Below are 15,791 nucleotides of genomic sequence, written 5' to 3' on the forward strand. Positions count from 1 at the left end.
GTAACCGAAATTTTTCCCCCAGGCGACCATGGTTTCTTTGACATGTTCCTCCTCTAGCTTATATTCCAACAAGAATCTATACAGCACTTTGATCAGTCTGTTTTCCGTCTGTATCAAAAGTTTATCTAATGTTGTGTAGTCTTTGGCTATACCTTCGTTCTTCCTATCCTGTGCATACCTTGATTGTGTCTGTAAATAAGACCACCATTCTCCTTGTACTCCTTGTGATGTCAATTCTGATCTGGTTTTGATCTCCCCCTGCCTGTTCTTTATATGGGGAATTTCTGGGAGTTGAAGTCCACAAGTCTTGAAGTTGCTGACTTTGGGAAAGGACCAAGAGAGTTCTTTGCTGCCCTCTGCTGGACGGTTGTGGAACTCATTTCTCAAACACATTTCCTTCAACGCTTCAAAAGAGGAAGTGAACTTTTTTTGTTTTTTTCCCCCCTGATCTTTTCACTTTCGTTTTCTGGGCGCCCGGAAGACAAAGCAGAAGACGGGGCTTTCCTTACAATTCCCAGGCTGAGCCTTGAACCCGGGACTGGAGAAGCAGAGCGGAGGTCCAGCCTTTGGAGGAAGCGGGCTGCAGCTGCTCCCCCCTGGACAGCTTTAGAGGGTCAGGCAGGTAAGGGGCTTCCCAGGGTCTCCTGCTTTGAGGAAGACCCTCTGCTTCCTCCATCCTTTCCCAAAGCCTCGCAGGCTGCAGCAGACCCTGAAGAAGACCTCAAAGGATGGGGAGGAAAAGTTGTCCCCATTTCAGGGAGACTTTTTAGGATAGTTAACCCAGAAGAGCTGATGAGACTGGCAGATCCACCTGCCCCCCCCCCCCCGGTATTCCGGATCCCTCCAACCAGAGGGGACCCCACAGGACCCACAGGACCCCCAAGTGGGCATTTTACAGGGCCGCAGGGTGTAGGGGGGAGTAGGGGCAGAGCTCCTCCTGGGCCTGTGGGGGGAAGCGGGTCAGGGAGCAGCAGAGAGCAAGAGGCCGGTGGTCTCTGGGAAAAGCCAACGGAGGGATGGGACAGCGGAGATCCTAATGTTAGCAAAGTCAATGGGGGAGGGGAGGGAGGCCAATGGGGGGAAATTAGTAGCTGAGATCCTAACATTGCGAAGGGGATCCTGAGATATTTAGGATCCCGTCTTTCTTGTTAGGAAAGGCAACTTCAGGTTGGGGGGGGGGGGGAGAAAAGCAAGTGGATTAGCAACAAGTGTGGCACAGAAGCCCCTGTGGTGTTGTTGGGTGTGTGTGTTGTAATTTGGGGAGGGGAGTTGCTCCTTTTCTGAAGGCTGCTGAATTCTCTCCTGGCAGCCAAATAAGGTGAGACCAGGAATCGAGATCAGGGAAGCAACGTCTTCTTCCCACCCACCCCCACCCACCCATTTTATTTATTTATTTATTTCTTAGATTTTTAGACCGCCCCTCTCCCAGAAAGGGACTCGGGGCGGTGTACAGACAATACAAATAAAACCAGTCATAATAATTAAATACATTTAAGATACATTTGGAGGGGGAGATAGGCTGTACTAAGAAATAAATATGTTCTAATCCTAAAAACATCACAATTAAAACCCCAAACCCTATTAAAATAAAATAAATCCCCGGGAGGTAAAACTAAGAAAGTGCCAGGCCAGCTGATTGAAATAGGTGAGTCTTTAACTTTTGCCGGAAGGAACGGAGGTCAGTGGTAGTTCGAATGTCTGGGGGGAGGTCATTCCAGAGGGTTGGGCCCATCACAGAGAAGGATCTACTCCTAGGTGTCGCCCGCTGGCATTGCCTAGCAGACGGCACCAGGAGGAGCCCCTCCCTGTGTGAGCGGATAGGTCGCAGGGACGTGTGTGGTAGGATGCGATCCTGCAGATAACTAGGTCCTATGCCATGGAGCGCTTTAAAGATGGTGATCAATACCTTGAAACGCACCCGAAAGGCCACAGGTAGCCAGTGCAGCTCGCGCAGGAGAGGTGTTACGTGGGAGTAACGTGTACTTCCCATAATAACCCGCGCGGCTGCGTTCTGAACTAGCTGCAGTCTCCGGATGCGTCCCAAGGGAAGCCCCATGTAGAGGGCATTGCAGTCGTCCAGGCGAGACGTCACCAGCGCATGAGTGACCGTGCGCAGGGCACTCCGGTCCAGTAGGGGGCGCAATTGGCGCACCAGGCGAACCTGGTGGAATGCCCCCCTTGCCACGGCTGCCACATGGTCCTCGATTGACAGCCGGGCATCGAGGAGGACGCCCAAATTGCGCGCCCGCTCCATGGGGGACAGTTGTTCGCCCCCTATGGCCAGCGATGGAGTCAGCTGGCTGAACCGAGGTGCCGGTACCCACAGCCACTCGGTCTTGGAGGGGTTGAGTTTGAGTCTGTTGTCCCCCATCCAGACCCCGACGGCTTCCAAACACCGGGACATCACTTCGACAGCCTCGTTGGGGTGGTTTGGGGTTGAAATATACAGCTGAGCATCATCAGCGTAAAGATGGTACTCAACCCCAAAACCACGGATGAACTCACCCAGCGGCTTCACATATGCGTTGAACAGGAGAGGCGAGAGGACCGACCCCTGTGGCACCCCACAAGTGAGTGGCCTCAGGGACGACCTCTGCCCCCCTGTCAACACACATTGCTTCCGGTCGGAGAGGTAGGAGCCGAACCACCGCAAAACGGTGCCTCCGACTCCCATCCCCTCCAACCGGCGCAATAGGATACCATGGTCGATGGTATCAAAAGCCGCCGAGAGATCTAATAGGACCAGGATAGAGGAACAACCCCTATCTCTGGCCCTCCAGAGATCATCAACCAACGCGACCAAGGCTGTCTCAGTGCTGTGCCCGGGTCGGAAGCCGGACTGGCGTGGGTCTAGATAGTCGGATTCGTCTAGGTGTTGTGGAAATTGCTGCGCCACCACATTCTCAACAACCTTCGCCAAGAAGGGGAGGTTGGAGACTGGACGATAATTAGCTAGCTCCATTGGGTCGAGCGAAGGTCTCTTGAGCAAGGGTCTCACCACCGCCTCTTTCAAGGCGGTTGGTAAGTATCCCTCACCCAATGAGGCGTTCACCAGGCCCAGGAGCCAGCCTCGTGTCACCTCCCAGGCTGCCAGTACCAGCCAGGAGGGGCACGGGTCCGTTAAACATGTGGTGGGTCGCAGCCGTCCACGCAGCCTGTCCAAATCCTTGGGGGCAACAGAGTCAAACTCCTCCCAGAATGGTCTCTCAAGACTCGCTGTTGGCGGCTCGTCTGGTCCACTGACGGAGGTCCACCCGCTCCGGATCTGATCGATTTTGTCCTGAAGATATTCCCCAAACTCCTCTGCTCTACCCTGTAAGGGTGTCTCCCGCGCCCCCTGCGATAAAAGGGAGCGAGTCACCCTAAACAGGGCGGCAGGGCGGTTATCCACGGACGCAATAAGAGCAGCACAATGTCTACATTTGGCCGCTCTTATTGCCACAAGGTAAGTCCGCAAATAGGCTCTTACCTGTGTTCGGTCAGATTCGGAGCGTGAGGACCTCCACCTGCTCTCTAGACGTCTCCTGTGGCGCTTCATCACCCTAAGCTCCTCAGTAAACCAAGGAGCCCGGGTGGGTCGATGCCGCAGGAGAGGTCGCAAAGGCGCAACCCGGTCCAAGGCCCCAGTCGTCGCCCTATTCCAGGCAGTCACTAGGTCCTCGGAGCGGGAGCGGGACAAGGCTACAGGTATTGGCCCAAGCTCCCTCTGGAATCTATCAGATTCCATCAGGTGCCTGGGGCGGTACCAGTTTATAGAGTCTGGTTCCGCCTCCTCGCGGTGGGGGATAGCGCCAGGGAAGTCCAGCCGGAGGGATGAGTGGTCTGACCATGACAGGGGCGTGATGACTAAATCCCCTATTCCCAGATCACTCGTCCACTGTTCAGATACAAAAATGAGGTCCAGTGTGTGGCCCCCTTCGTGAGTGGGGCCCTGCACTAATTGGGTCAGGTCCATGGCCGTCATGGAAGCCATGAACTCCCGAGCCACCTCGGAAGCCGCTCCCATTGATGGCAAGTTGAAGTCCCCCATGACCAAAAGTCTGGGAGTCTCAACTGCCGTCGCTGAGATTAGCTCGAGGAGCTCGGGCAGGGCTGCTGATGCATAGCGAGGAGCCAAGTATACAATCAGCAAGCCCCACTGCCTCCCTGGGCCCCAGTTCACACCAAGGGACTCACACCCGGGTATCTGAGGGACAGTGAACTCCCTCGGCTCTAAACATTCCCGCATAACCACCGCCACCCCACCACCCTTACCCAGGGCCCGAGGCTGATGGAATGCACGGAAACCCGGTGGGCACATTTCCACGAGGGGTAAACCACCCTCGTGGCCCAACCAGGTCTCCGTTATCCCTGCAAGGTCTAGCTCCCCCTCTGAGATCAACTCATTAATGAGGGGGGCCTTGTTGGTGACAGACCTTGCATTGCAAAGCATCAGCCGCAGGCCCTGGCTCTGTAGCACCTGTCCACCTAGACTGCAGGGGTTGGTACAAGCGACCGGGCGTAACCAGCAGCCGCGGTCTCCCAACCGACCTTGGGATCTTATCCTGTCCTCGCATCCCCTCCTCCCCGCGACCGTTGTAATAGGACAACCCTCTGCTTTCGCGACCTTTATATTCCCCCCCTCCACCGCATCCCCGTCCTTCCTCCTCAATTCCATCTCCCCCGCCCACAATTCCAAATTTTGGTCTTCCTGGAGGGATCACACTTAGCCCTCTGTGGGGGGGGGGGGGAGTGGAAGGAAGCGGGGATTTTTTCCTTGGTTCTATGGTGCTTCTCTCCTTGGTTGGTTTCAAACCATGGATGGGAATTCATCAAAGGGAGAAAGAACTTGGAACTAAGGAGAAACTTCCTAACAGTGAGAACAATTAACCAGTGGAACATCTGGCCACCAGACCTCGTGGGGGCTTCATCACTGGGCGTCCGAGGTCCCTTCCAGCTTTCTGATTCTCTGATTCTGTAAGGGTCTCCTGCTTGAACAGAAGGTTGGACTAGATGACCTCTGAGGTCCCTTCCAACTATGTCCTTTTATGATTCTGTAACAGTCTCCTGCTTGAACAGGGGGTTGGAGTAGATGACCTCCAAGGACCTGTCCAGCTTTGTGATTCTATGATTCTGTAAGGGTCTCCTGCTTCAGCAGGGGGCTGGACTAGATGACCTCTGAGGTACCTTCCAGCTCTGTTATTCTGAATCGGAATGGGAGGGGTTGCTGCCTAGAGACACCAAAGATGGACCCATCTTCCTTTTGGGGGAAAGTTCTGGAAAGGGTGGCTGTGTGGCAGCTCCAGAGGTTTGTGGAGGGAATGGATTATCTGGACCTTTTAGCAGTCGTCATAATTCAGGCTTGGATACGGGAGAGAAACGGCATTGGCTGCGCTTTTCAATGATCTCTGTACAAGATAGAAAGTCAACGTCAGGATTGTATTGTCCTGTGTGCAAACACACAACTAGTTGATTGGCCATTGAGCAAACAGACTGCCGTTGCCATTTCCATGGCTGAGGCGGAGCTCATAGCGTTGTCAGAATTGTGTTCAGAGTTAACACGGTAGACACAATAGTTAAACGATGTGGATATTGAAGCGAAGAGGGCTATACCAGTGTCTGAAGACAACACATCATGTACACAAATGGCAAGAGAACCAGTTGTTAAAAAATTTGCAGCCCAACACAGAATAGCCCTAATTTATTCTCCGTCAGAAAACAATTTGGTTGATGTCATCACAAAGTCACGGAGTATACAAAGAGACAAAGATCTTGTGGAATAACTCGGCTTAAATGCTGTTCAGGTGTAAAATTGGAGTGGTTCTAAGACACGGGCGTCAAACTCATGGCCTGAGGTCACCCGCACCCCCAGTATACTGAAGGGGGGAAAAGTCCCGATACGTCACATGATGATGACATGACGATGTGAGTTTGACAACCCCGTTCTAAGATATTTCATTTAATAAATCAAAGTGTACAATGGACAGAGCACATGGTTGTAGCCGATTGTTTGGAAGGCACGATAGGCCCCTACATGAGGCAATCTACATTATGATTGGTTGCTGGGGGAGAAGGGGCAGTTTCTCTTTTTCCCGCCTTTTTTCTTCTGCGTCTGCTGTTCTGGGGTTTACCTGACGATTTACCTCATGATGCTCCAGCTTTCGTGGCCACCTTGTTTGCCATATATTGTAAATATAAATTCATTTATATAAAACTTCAAGGTCGCATCAGAGTTTTCTGACTCGGTTTGGACACAGGCTGCCGAATTCCCTGACAAACTGAACCGACATCAGTGGGTGGAGGGTGGATTGTGCCCACATCCTGCATCCCCTCAGAGAGTCATCGGTTAGTTCTGGCGTCCTCCAGAAGTTTCTTCTCTCTTACAGGGAACCTGAAGCTTCTTCGACACGCAAGAGCCGAACATGGCCCAGGCCGAGGACCCCATTGAGACCCCAGCCCTGGGCCGTCCCTTCCAGTTGGGGATGCTGTACGACTGCCGCAAGGACGCCCTCATCCCAGGTAGGAGCCGGAAGAGAAGAAGGCAGAGGGGCATCTCCTGGGGGAAACTCTGGAGGGAAGAAGGCTGGAGCTGCCATCAATGCACAGGCTCAGCCCAGGGACGCTTCAGAGTGGGATTCCTGGGCCCAGGGTCTGCTAATACCGTGTTTTTCCCAAAATAAGACCCCATTTTATTTCATTTTGGGTCCCGAAATAAGCACTAGGGCTTATTTACAGGGAGTGTCTTGCCTTTTTTTGAATGCCACCATGACGAGGCAGGGGTGGAAGTGAACGACACGCACATTGGCTGACCTTAGAGGCCCTGTGGCTCCACAGCACAATTGCCTTGCTGCGGCAGCACTTACAGCCACGTGCAGCAGGAATCCACATGGCCACTGGCTCACTTCTGGCACCAGCGCGGCACCGAAGCGGGAGGCCAAGTGACGGAGCCAGGCAAAACGCTCCGTTCACAAGCACTCCATAGGCACCCAAACACTTTTTCCCCGGATGGAGAAATGAGGGAGACTTGAAGCTTCGTCTGCTTGCGAATGGGACACTTTGAAACAGAGCAATTAGTGTCCCATTTGCAAGCAGACGAAGCTTTTTCTCCCTCTGGATGAAAAGTGTGTGGTGGAGCTAGGAGGCGGCAGAGGCACAGGGGGGAGGCGGGCTATCCCAACGCACCATCTACTCCATCCCACCGTCTCTGGGCTTGCTTGTGGCTGCATGGAGTAGGCGCACATGTGAGGCATCAGGATTGTTTTCCCCCCTCCCATGCCTCCGTCTCTGCCTGCTGCCGGTGTCACCGCACAAGCCTCCCACGAGTCTCCCGTGAACCAGGCAGCTGTGTGGCAAATCCGGATCGCCCGTCTCCCACCCCCCAAACTCTCCCTCTGCAATCAGATTTAACGGTATCTGTACTGTTCTGGGGGGGGTTATTTTGGGGGTAGGGCTTATGTGAAACCCACCCAAAAGATCACGCTAGGGCTTATTTTCAGGGGGGTCTTATTTTGGGGGAAACACGGTAGCAGCCAGCCAAGTAGGAACTTCTGCCTGTGAATTCATATCCACCCTTTCGCCAGGCACACAGCAAGGCAACCTTGACTGCCAATCACGGGATGAATTTTCCTCTCCTGAACCAAAGTCACTGAAATGGTTTGGAAAATGGTGTAAAAAAGCAGTTCAGACCTCACTCAGAGTGGTGAAGGGAAGGATGTGCAGGTGCTGTTCCTGAGGGGGTCTGAACAGAGACAATGCACATGATGAAAAACATGGTTTCCCCCGGGAGTGGGAAATCTCTCTTGAGGAATTCCCATTCCCCTCTGCTCAGTCAAAAGCAGTCAAACAGAGAAGAAGTGTCAGAGTGTAGTTTATCCAGGGAGTCAGAAATCTGCCTTGAGATCAAGATGTGCCTAGGAATTCCCATTCCCCTCGACTCAGTCAAAAGCCTTTGCAGTTTGTGGTATTTTGCAAAACATACAGGAGGCTTCCTTGGTGATGGCCAGACAGAAGAAATGAAGAAGCCATCTAGAGCCGTGATGGGTGAACCTTTGGCACACATGTGGGAAGTGGCACGAAGAGCGATCTCTCCGGGCATGCCAGCTGTCATCCGTTGGTCTTTTGGGTTTCAGCGCGCGCATGCATGCTGACCACCTGGTCTTTGTGTGCATGGGAGTGCCAGAAAATGGAAGAGTACCGGAAAACCAGAAGACCATGTGGCCGGCATGCATGCGCCCACCGGGAAGCTGAGCTTGTGTTTTCCGGTGCTCTCTCTCTCTCTTACGTGCTGCTCTTCCAGTTTCTCATGCGTGCCGCCACGCTCCCATTTTGGCACTCGGTACCGAAAAGATTCGCCATCACTGCTCTATGGAAAATAACGTCTCACTTGTCCAACCTCTCTGAATCCTCTCAATCCAGTTGCAGGTATTTCGGAAGTCTGGTTTCACTTTTATCTGCCTGTTTCCTTCTGTTCCATGCAGGAGTCGCCCTTTGGGACTATAGTTCTCTTCAGAAGGACCTGACCACCAACCTTCAGCCCAAGACAGCCACTGAAATCATAGCTTCTGACAGCATAGATGACAAGGCCTCCGCTCTGAACATCTCAGCATCCCTCAAGGCCAGTTTCCTCGGGGGGCTGGTTGATATAAGAGGGTCAGCCGAATATCTTCATGACACCAAGAAGTCCAAGAAACAGGCCAGAGTCACCGTCCAGTACAAAACCACCACCAAGTATGAACAGCTGACAATGAGTCATCGAGGAATCCAGAATATCTCTTACCCAGCCGTCTTTGAGCATGGCACAGCCACCCATGTGGTCACCACCATCCTCTATGGAGCCCAGGCCTTCTTCGTCTTTGACCGAGAAGTTTCCTCAATGGAGATGGTGAAAAATATAGAAGGAAACCTCAAGTCTACACTCATAAAGGAAATGTCTATTGGAGGAGAAGCAGAGGTCCAGCTGACTGAGGAGGAGAAAGCGAATGCTCTGAAGTTCAGATGCAAGTTCCACAGAGACTTTTCTCTGGAGAAAAATCCAGTGACTTTCCAAGATGCCATGAAAGTTTATGAGACTCTACCAAAAATGTTAGGGGAAGATGGGGAGAAGGCTGTTCCTGTGTGGGTTTGGCTCTACCCTCTGACCAAGCTGGATAGCAGAGCAGCTAAGATGGTCCGTGAGATCAACGTTGTGTGGATCTTTGATGCTGAAAAGATCTTGGAGGAACTCAATGAAATCCAGATGCAAAGCAACGATCTGGCCAACGATCCCATTGCTGAGACCTTCCCTGAGATCAAGAGGAAGATCCAGCAGTTCAAGGATCTGTTAAAGCAACACAGGCAGACTTTCCAGAAACAGCTGGCCAGAGTGTTGCCTTCCATCCGGGGAGGAGGGCAGGAGGAAGGGACCCTGGTGGACCTGTTGATGTCCGTCAAACAGTCACCCTTCAACAGCCAAAAACTCCATGAATTTCTGGACACCAAGAAAAGAGAAATGAACTTTGTCAAATCCTATCTGACTATTTTAAATAATATAGAAGTTATCTCATCTCAGAACAAGCTGGAAGAAATAGTTCTGGACCCCCAGAATGGATATGTGGTCTCCTTTGTATTCACCTCTTTACATGAAGAGGAGCCATTTCTGTTGAGCTCACAGGATTGGCTTCAGGAGCAATTCTTGCCAGAATCACTTAAGTCCACAAGGTCCTCCCCTGGGTTGAAAAAAGGCCTGGCTTGGTTTGAGGACAAGGAGAGGACCCGCAATGCTCGCCAAGCTGCCAAATCCATCCAAGACTTTTTCAGTGCCAATCAATTCAATGAGGAAGTCTGTTACGTTGTGGCCTCACTGCCAGATGCAAACAACCCAGGAGCCTCAATATACCTTTACGAAGATGGAGAGCTGGTCAGCAAGAACTTTGAGTTGCCCTCAAAACCTCTCCCTTTGCTGATCAGTGAACTGAGACACGACAGCATTCAGCTGAAGTTTCAGCCAGCTGAACATGGGAGGACTACAATCTCCAGCTATCAGGTTTGGTACAAAATCACAGGGGAACAAATGTGGAGGTTTGTGTTGACAATGGATGCCAGGGAGATGTTCCTGCTGAAAGATCTAGCTCCAAACACAGATTATCAGTTCCAGTACGCTGCTTGTTGCATTGTAGGCCATGGTAAAAGCAGTTACCTGAGCCCACCCATAAAGACCCTTCCCACCAGCCCTCCTGAGAAATTGAGAATGGTCACTGCGGCATCTTCTGTCATCTCTGTGGCCTGGATGAGTCCCAGCATCGTTGCCTCAGGAGTTGTGGTCAAGGAGTACAAGGTGGCATACAGAACGGTGGAGTCTGGAGTTGGAAAGGACCAATGGACTAGAATCAGGACAAGGAGAAAAACAGAGTTTTACCCCATCAAAGGTCTGAAGCCACAGACGGTGTATAGAATATGGGTGTCCGCCTTGTGTGATAATGGAGCCTTTAGTCTCCCCAGCGAGGAGTTGGAGGTCTTCACTTCACTGGGGGAAGAAAGTGCAGGCAATGTAGCTGACCATTTCATTCAGGTAATCTCCCTGGTGGAGGAAAGGCAGCCCTTAGTGTTCGCCCTTCCTCTGGAGAAAGTCCCCTCAGATGCCTCCACCTCTTCTCTCTTGTACCAGCTTGGAAAGGAGAACCCGGAAGTTCCCCACAAAGTGATCCTGGTGATGGGAGCATCAGGGAGTGGGAAAACCACTCTGATCAACGGGATGATCAATTATATCCTGGGTGTCCAGTGGGAAAATAATTTCAGATTCAAACTCATTCATGAAACCACTCAGAGAAGCGAAAGTGGAAGCAGGACATCTGAAGTCACAGCCTACGTGGTGAACCATCAGAAGGGTTTCCGAATTCCCTATTCTCTCACAATAATTGACACTCCAGGATTTGGAGGCCCAAGAGGCTCAGAGCAAGACAACCGAGAGTTTTTCTCCACCCCAGGGGGCATTGACCACGTGGATGCCATCTGCTTTGTGGCTCAGTCCTTCCTTGTCCATTCACCATATGCCCAGAAACCCATGTTTGATCTTATGCTCTCCATGTTGGGAAAAGACGTGAAGGATAAAGTCCAACTCCTGATCACCTTTGCGGATGGGGCGACCCCACCTGTCCTGGAGGCCCTCAAGGAGGCTGATCTGCCGTGTGCTCAGAACGAGTCGGGTATCCCTCTGCACTTCAGATTCAACCATTCATCCCTCTTTTCTCCCCGAGAATACGGAGGAATCCGTAATGCTGCTGCTGAAATGTTCTGGAAAATGAGCACTGAGAGCATGAAGGATTTCTTTGACTCTTTAGAGATGGTGGAGAACAAAAGTTTAACCTTGACCATGGAGGTCCTCAAGGAACGTCAGGATCTGGAAGCTGCTCGTAGGAGATCTCCGCCTCCTAAGGTTGAGCAACTGCACCCAAATAGTTTCCAGATCAGTATTGATCCGGTAGCCATTGGGAAGCCTTCGGTCTCCAGGTACCTGGTGGAATATCGGATTGCAGGAGGTAATTGGAAAAGTCTCAATACCGAAGGCCCTCAGGATCAATTCACCCTGGAAGATGTCTACCCAAATCTTCAGTACCAATTCCGATGTGGAGCCGTGACTCCAGGAGGGCTCGGTCAATGGAGCGAAGTAATCCATCGCATCTGTCCTACAGGGAGGCCTGCTGAGGTAACCCGAGCTTGGAGGGAGGTGGAGGAGGAGGAGAGAGTAGAATATCTTGATACCAGTTGTGGGGTCTCCATCTCTGGAGATTTTAAAGGAAAGACTGGACAGCCACTTGTCTGAAATGATAAAGGGTCTCCTGCTTAGGTTGGGTGAGAAGACCCCCAAAGTCTCCCACTCTGCACCCAGGGAGGAGAGCCGTAGGGCAGGGGAGGTTCCCAAGGGGCAGAATTGGGTGGAGGTGGGGGAGGGCACAGATGCAAATCAGCATCCTCAGCAGAGGTTGATTTCCTGGGATGTCAGGGGATACGAGAAAAAGCCCCCACCAAAGGAGCCTCCCACCCCCCATCCTCCCAGAAAGGATTCAGTTCAGACTGCCTTGGAGGGGAAAGTGGGAGGCCAAATAGTGGGGGGCGGGAGGGGCAGAGGGGGGGGAACCTGGAGGAAGATGACCTGGGGTGACCCTTGGGGACAATCTGGAGCTGCAGCATGAGCAGTTAAAGCACCAGAGAACAGGGTCCATTCGAGCACGGAGCCAACCATGGGGGAGCTGCCAGTCTCTTTGGACATCAATCCCGAAACAAATGCGGGGTCCATATAATTGAAGGGGTGCCTAAAAGGGGGGGTAGCATGGGAGGAGGATCAGATGGTTCAGCCTGGAGGGCAGTGAGGAGGCAGTCATTTTTTATCCCTCCCCCCCCCCTAATTCCTCCCTGTGTCTTCTGGGGGAGGGGAGTTTCTGTCAACCGCCCTGCAAGGCAGCCTTTCCTTTGCCTGATTCTGTTTCTCTTTTCACACAGAAATCCCGGGTTTTATGCTGTGCAATGTGTGTGGAGATGGCTGGAGGCACCCAGGTAAAGTCTTGTGTCCTGGGGGGTGGGGTGGAAGCAACTGTCCTGGTTGAAGGGAGAGGCTATGATGGCTTTACACTGCTGACCGTGTCCTCTTCTTCTCTCGTCTCCCCTTTGGATTGCAGAGTCTGAACGGAGGATCGTCCTGGTGGGCAGAAGAGGAATTGGGAAAAGTGCAACGGGAAACACAATTCTGGGAAGAAAAGTCTTTAAGTCTCGTATATCACGTTACTCAGTAACACAAGCATGCCAAAGGGAGCAGAAGCACCTGAAGGGCAGGAGGGTTGTGGTTGTTGATACGCCTGGCTTTCCCTACACCAGAGGTCCAAAGGAGTCATACGACATTACTGCAGAAGTGAGCAAGTGTGTCAGGGTTTGCTCCCCGGGTCCCCACGTCTTTCTGTGGGTAATGCGCGATGACATTTTCACTCAGTATGAGAAGGACGTGGCTCAGCTGATCAAAAACATTTTTGGCCTGAAAGCCAAGGATTACACGATCCTCTTGTGTACCCATAAAGACGAACTGCAAGGTGGATCTCTTGAAAGTATGATCTCTGCCCAGGATGAAAACCTGCAGGAATACTTTGCCGAATGTGGGAACCGGATATTGGCTTTCGACAACAAGGCCGAAGGGAAAGAACGAGAGGCTCAGGTGGCCAAACTGATGGCCATGATTGATGATCTGGTGGAAACGAACAGCCATGCTCCTTGTTTCACAGAAGACTTGATGAAGGTCAACTAAAAACACAACCTCCGATTGTTTCCTTTTCCATCAGAGACCAGAAAGTCTCTCTAATTGAGCCTCTGCTCCCGAGGTGGCAGCTCTGCCAAAGGCCACTCTCAGGCTTCAAAAGGCGATTTTGCTCTCGCAGCTATTATGGCTTCTCAGCTTCCAACGAATTACAAAGGAGGAGATAGAATTTAGGTTTCAGACATCAAGATGCAGCTGTGGGAACCAAGGACACTTCATCAGGTGTTTACCAGGAGTTTCTCACAACAATACCAGGAGATTCCATTGGACAATGTGACCTGGTCCAATAGGGGGAGGGAGAACCTGAATTTTAACTGTGTGGCTCTGCGCTGGAATTGGCTAGATCTGGTTTTGCCTTCAGATTGTCTCAACACAATAAAGTTTAGCATTAAGAGATTGGATCGTCTTGACCGTGTTTGCTTTGATTGGGTTCGTCAGTCAGAACGTTGAGCCCTTCTGTTCTGTGTTCTAATCCAGCCCTCGCCATGTGACCTCTGCAGAACCCGAGTCAGAGATTCCTGGCTGAGTCTCCCTGAGCCAATTCCTTCGCTTAGAGAACCTGGTTTCTCCCCTCAGATATGAGGAGACTTCAAGCGGACGAGAAACTCCAGCCCCCCAGAATCAACTGTCCCCATAGCCTAATTCCCTACCATCCTGGACCCATGTTCCTTCGGAAATACAGACTCTTTGGGGCTTCCCTCTCTGTCAGTCCTTTGAGGCACATCAGGCTGGGAAGCCATCATCACAAGAAATATTAGAACTAGAGTTTACTGATATGGATTATAGTAGCAGAATCTTGAAAGCATCTTCCTTTTGCTCCTCCTGACACCAAAGAGCATCAAGGCAGGACAGCCTTGAGGTTCTTTCTCACCCTTTCCTGTATTCCTGGGGTGAATCCATATTTTCTTAACAGCTGCCACGTATGTTCTGCAAGGCTGTTTCTGTATTGCTCTCCATCACCTTCCGTTGGCCAACGTGGACTCATTAGAGACAGCATTTCTGTTTCAACCAAAGAACTTCTTGGCAAATCTCCTCCTTTCTTATAAAAGAGGCGTCTCTTTTGTGGGCAACTGGGGAGTTTGGTCCACTCAGCCTAATCGATTCCACCCAATGCAGGAGAGGATATTGCCCTGACTTCCTGGAGGAGGGGGGCAGAGAACGAATAGAATAAAATAAAAAAATGTTCTCCTTGAGAATGATTGACAGGTAGACCCCTACCCTACCCTGTGATGCTTGAAAGCCCCAATTCCAGCTGGCTGAAAGGCCCAACCAAACCCAGGAAACTGGTGTTCCCTTCTGGGGCCATTCCTCAGCTCTTTTCAGGTCCCCAACCTGGAACCCCAATGGGCCCTGAATCCCCTCTCTATGTGGGGGGAGCCAGCTCATAGCAGACCCCCTCCCCCATGCCTGATTAGAGGACTGCAGCAGCATCCACCCCACTCTATATAGGTTTAGGGGAAGTTAAAGAGACCTGGGGGAAAAGTAGAGAGAGAAGAGAGAGAGAATCCCGAGGAAACCATTGAGAAATTAGCCTGAGGGAAAGAGAAAGGCTGTGGGAAGTTAGCACCCATCCCTCTCCTAGAAAAATGAAATATCCCAGGAATTATTGAAAAGGCAGAATATTATATTTCCCTGGATCAGAAATGGAGAAACATGTTTTCGGTAGGAAACAGACTCCCTCTTAATAGCCCTCACCTTTGTCAATGGGCCATCAAAAGGCCTGAGTCAGTCTATTCTACATAACAAAGATCCCCCCAGCTCCAGGGTGATGGCATTAAGGCATGATAGTATTAGCTCTTTAGCCATCTCCCCACAGGGCACCTGGGAAGAAGCAATGCTCAACAAAACCTGGACTCAAAATACAGCTTAGAGCCGGGATGGCGAACCTATGGCAGGTGTGCCGCAGATGGCACGTGGAGCCATTTGTTAGTTGGCCAGTTCGCATGCGCGCACTGACAAGCTGAGTTCAGCCTTTTTTTAAAGCCATTTTTCGCCCTCCCCAGGCTCCAGAGGCTTTATAGGAGGCTGGGGAGGGCGAAAACATCCCCCCCCCCCGGAGGCTTCAGGAGCTTTCCTGAAGCATCCGGAGTGCAAAAATCAACCCTATCAACCCTCATAGTGCCGAATTTAGCCCTCTGGAGCATTCAGGAGCCCTCAGGAGGCTTCCCTGAATGCTCCTGAGGACAAAACCGACCCTAGGAGCAACCCGGACTTCCAGTTTGCTCGTACAGTCGTTTTTTTGCCCTTCGGAGGCTTCAGGGAAGCTCCTGAAGCCTCCGGAGGGCCTCCGGGAGGGCGGGGAAGGATGTTTTCGCCCTCCCTAAGCTCCTATAAAGCCTGTGGAGCCTGGGGAGGGCGAAAAAAGCATGCAAAAAATGGGGGTAACCCTGTCTTGCGCATGTGCATGCTGGGGGAGTGTTGCACATTGCATAATGGGTGTGGCACACCTGCGCACAACCCCCCCTGCACTCTCCCCGCTTATGGCATGTGAGGCAAAAAAGGTTGGCCATCGCTGGCCTAGAGAGTTGCCCCTGCA

At 51.8% G+C, this 15,791-nt stretch overlaps 2 protein-coding genes across 2 annotated transcripts; both read left to right on the plus strand.

Annotated features, from left to right (window-relative positions):
• Window positions 1-273: 273 nt before the first annotated feature.
• Window positions 274-13,645, plus strand: LOC309400250 (GTPase IMAP family member 9-like; the record flags this gene model as incomplete). The annotated part of the gene is made up of 3 exons (XM_081968664.1): window positions 274-622; window positions 12,454-12,507; window positions 12,630-13,645. The coding sequence occupies 3 exons, from the start codon at window positions 274-276 to the stop codon at window positions 13,244-13,246; spliced, it is 1,020 nt and encodes a 339-aa protein (XP_081824790.1). The 3' UTR covers window positions 13,247-13,645.
• Window positions 6,392-11,776, plus strand: LOC309400251 (uncharacterized protein; the record flags this gene model as incomplete). Its single annotated transcript, XM_081968665.1, has 2 exons — window positions 6,392-6,498; window positions 8,457-11,776. Exons 1-2 carry the CDS (start codon window positions 6,402-6,404, stop codon window positions 11,774-11,776), a joined length of 3,417 nt encoding a protein of 1,138 aa, XP_081824791.1. The 5' UTR covers window positions 6,392-6,401.
• Window positions 13,646-15,791: the final 2,146 nt, after the last annotated feature.

This window comes from Natrix helvetica (genome assembly GCF_964273705.1).
Source record: "Natrix helvetica genome assembly, chromosome: W".
Classification (NCBI taxonomy): domain Eukaryota; kingdom Metazoa; phylum Chordata; class Lepidosauria; order Squamata; family Natricidae; genus Natrix; species Natrix helvetica.